General features: G+C 59.5%; 1 protein-coding gene across 1 annotated transcript in view; it reads left to right on the forward strand.

Moving 5' to 3' along the window:
* The first annotated feature begins 340 nt into the window (after nt 1–340).
* The window catches only part of HSPB7 (heat shock 27kDa protein family, member 7 (cardiovascular)), an 870-nt gene continuing 696 nt past the window's right edge, over nt 341–514 (forward strand). The window contains exon 1 of the mRNA XM_010194460.1: nt 341–410. Coding sequence (XP_010192762.1) covers nt 356–410 — 55 coding nt within the window. The 5' untranslated portion in view covers nt 341–355. The remainder of the gene's footprint in view (nt 411–514) is intronic.

Genomic DNA, 514 nt, shown 5'->3' on the forward strand with positions numbered 1-514 from the left:
TGAATAATAGGGACGGCGGCATTGCATTCCACGGCGCTGAGGAGTGGGGGGGATGGAGAGGGAAAAAATTTCCACCATCGCCGGCGCAAGACCTAAATTTAGCCCGATTTACGAGAGGGCTGGCAGGCGGCCGGGAGCCTTAACGAAGCTTTAAAAAGCTCGTCAAGCTCGCGAAATTAACGGCCCCGCTTCGCCTTCACCCCGAGGAGGACGAGGAAGGAGGGATTTGTTCTTTCTCCCCGGTGGGAGCTGGGGAGCTGGGGGTCACAGGTTGAGGGGGAGGGTGAAGGTGAAATCGTCGGCTGTTTTCCCAGAGGAGTGCGGCTTTCACTGGGCGGCGGCGCCCGCCAGCACCATGGAGCTTTTCGGGAGCTTCGTCCGCCCCCGTGGAGAGACTCTGGGGTTCCCAGGTGAGTTTCTGGGGGGGAGCACCCCACTTTTAGAGAGATGAGTGGAAGCAGTGGTCAGCAATACCTCCTCCTCCCAGCACCCACACTTCCTGAGGTGTTGGGAA

This window comes from Mesitornis unicolor, unplaced genomic scaffold (genome assembly GCF_000695765.1).
Source record: "Mesitornis unicolor isolate BGI_N332 unplaced genomic scaffold, ASM69576v1 scaffold29011, whole genome shotgun sequence".
Classification (NCBI taxonomy): Eukaryota; Metazoa; Chordata; class Aves; order Mesitornithiformes; family Mesitornithidae; genus Mesitornis; species Mesitornis unicolor.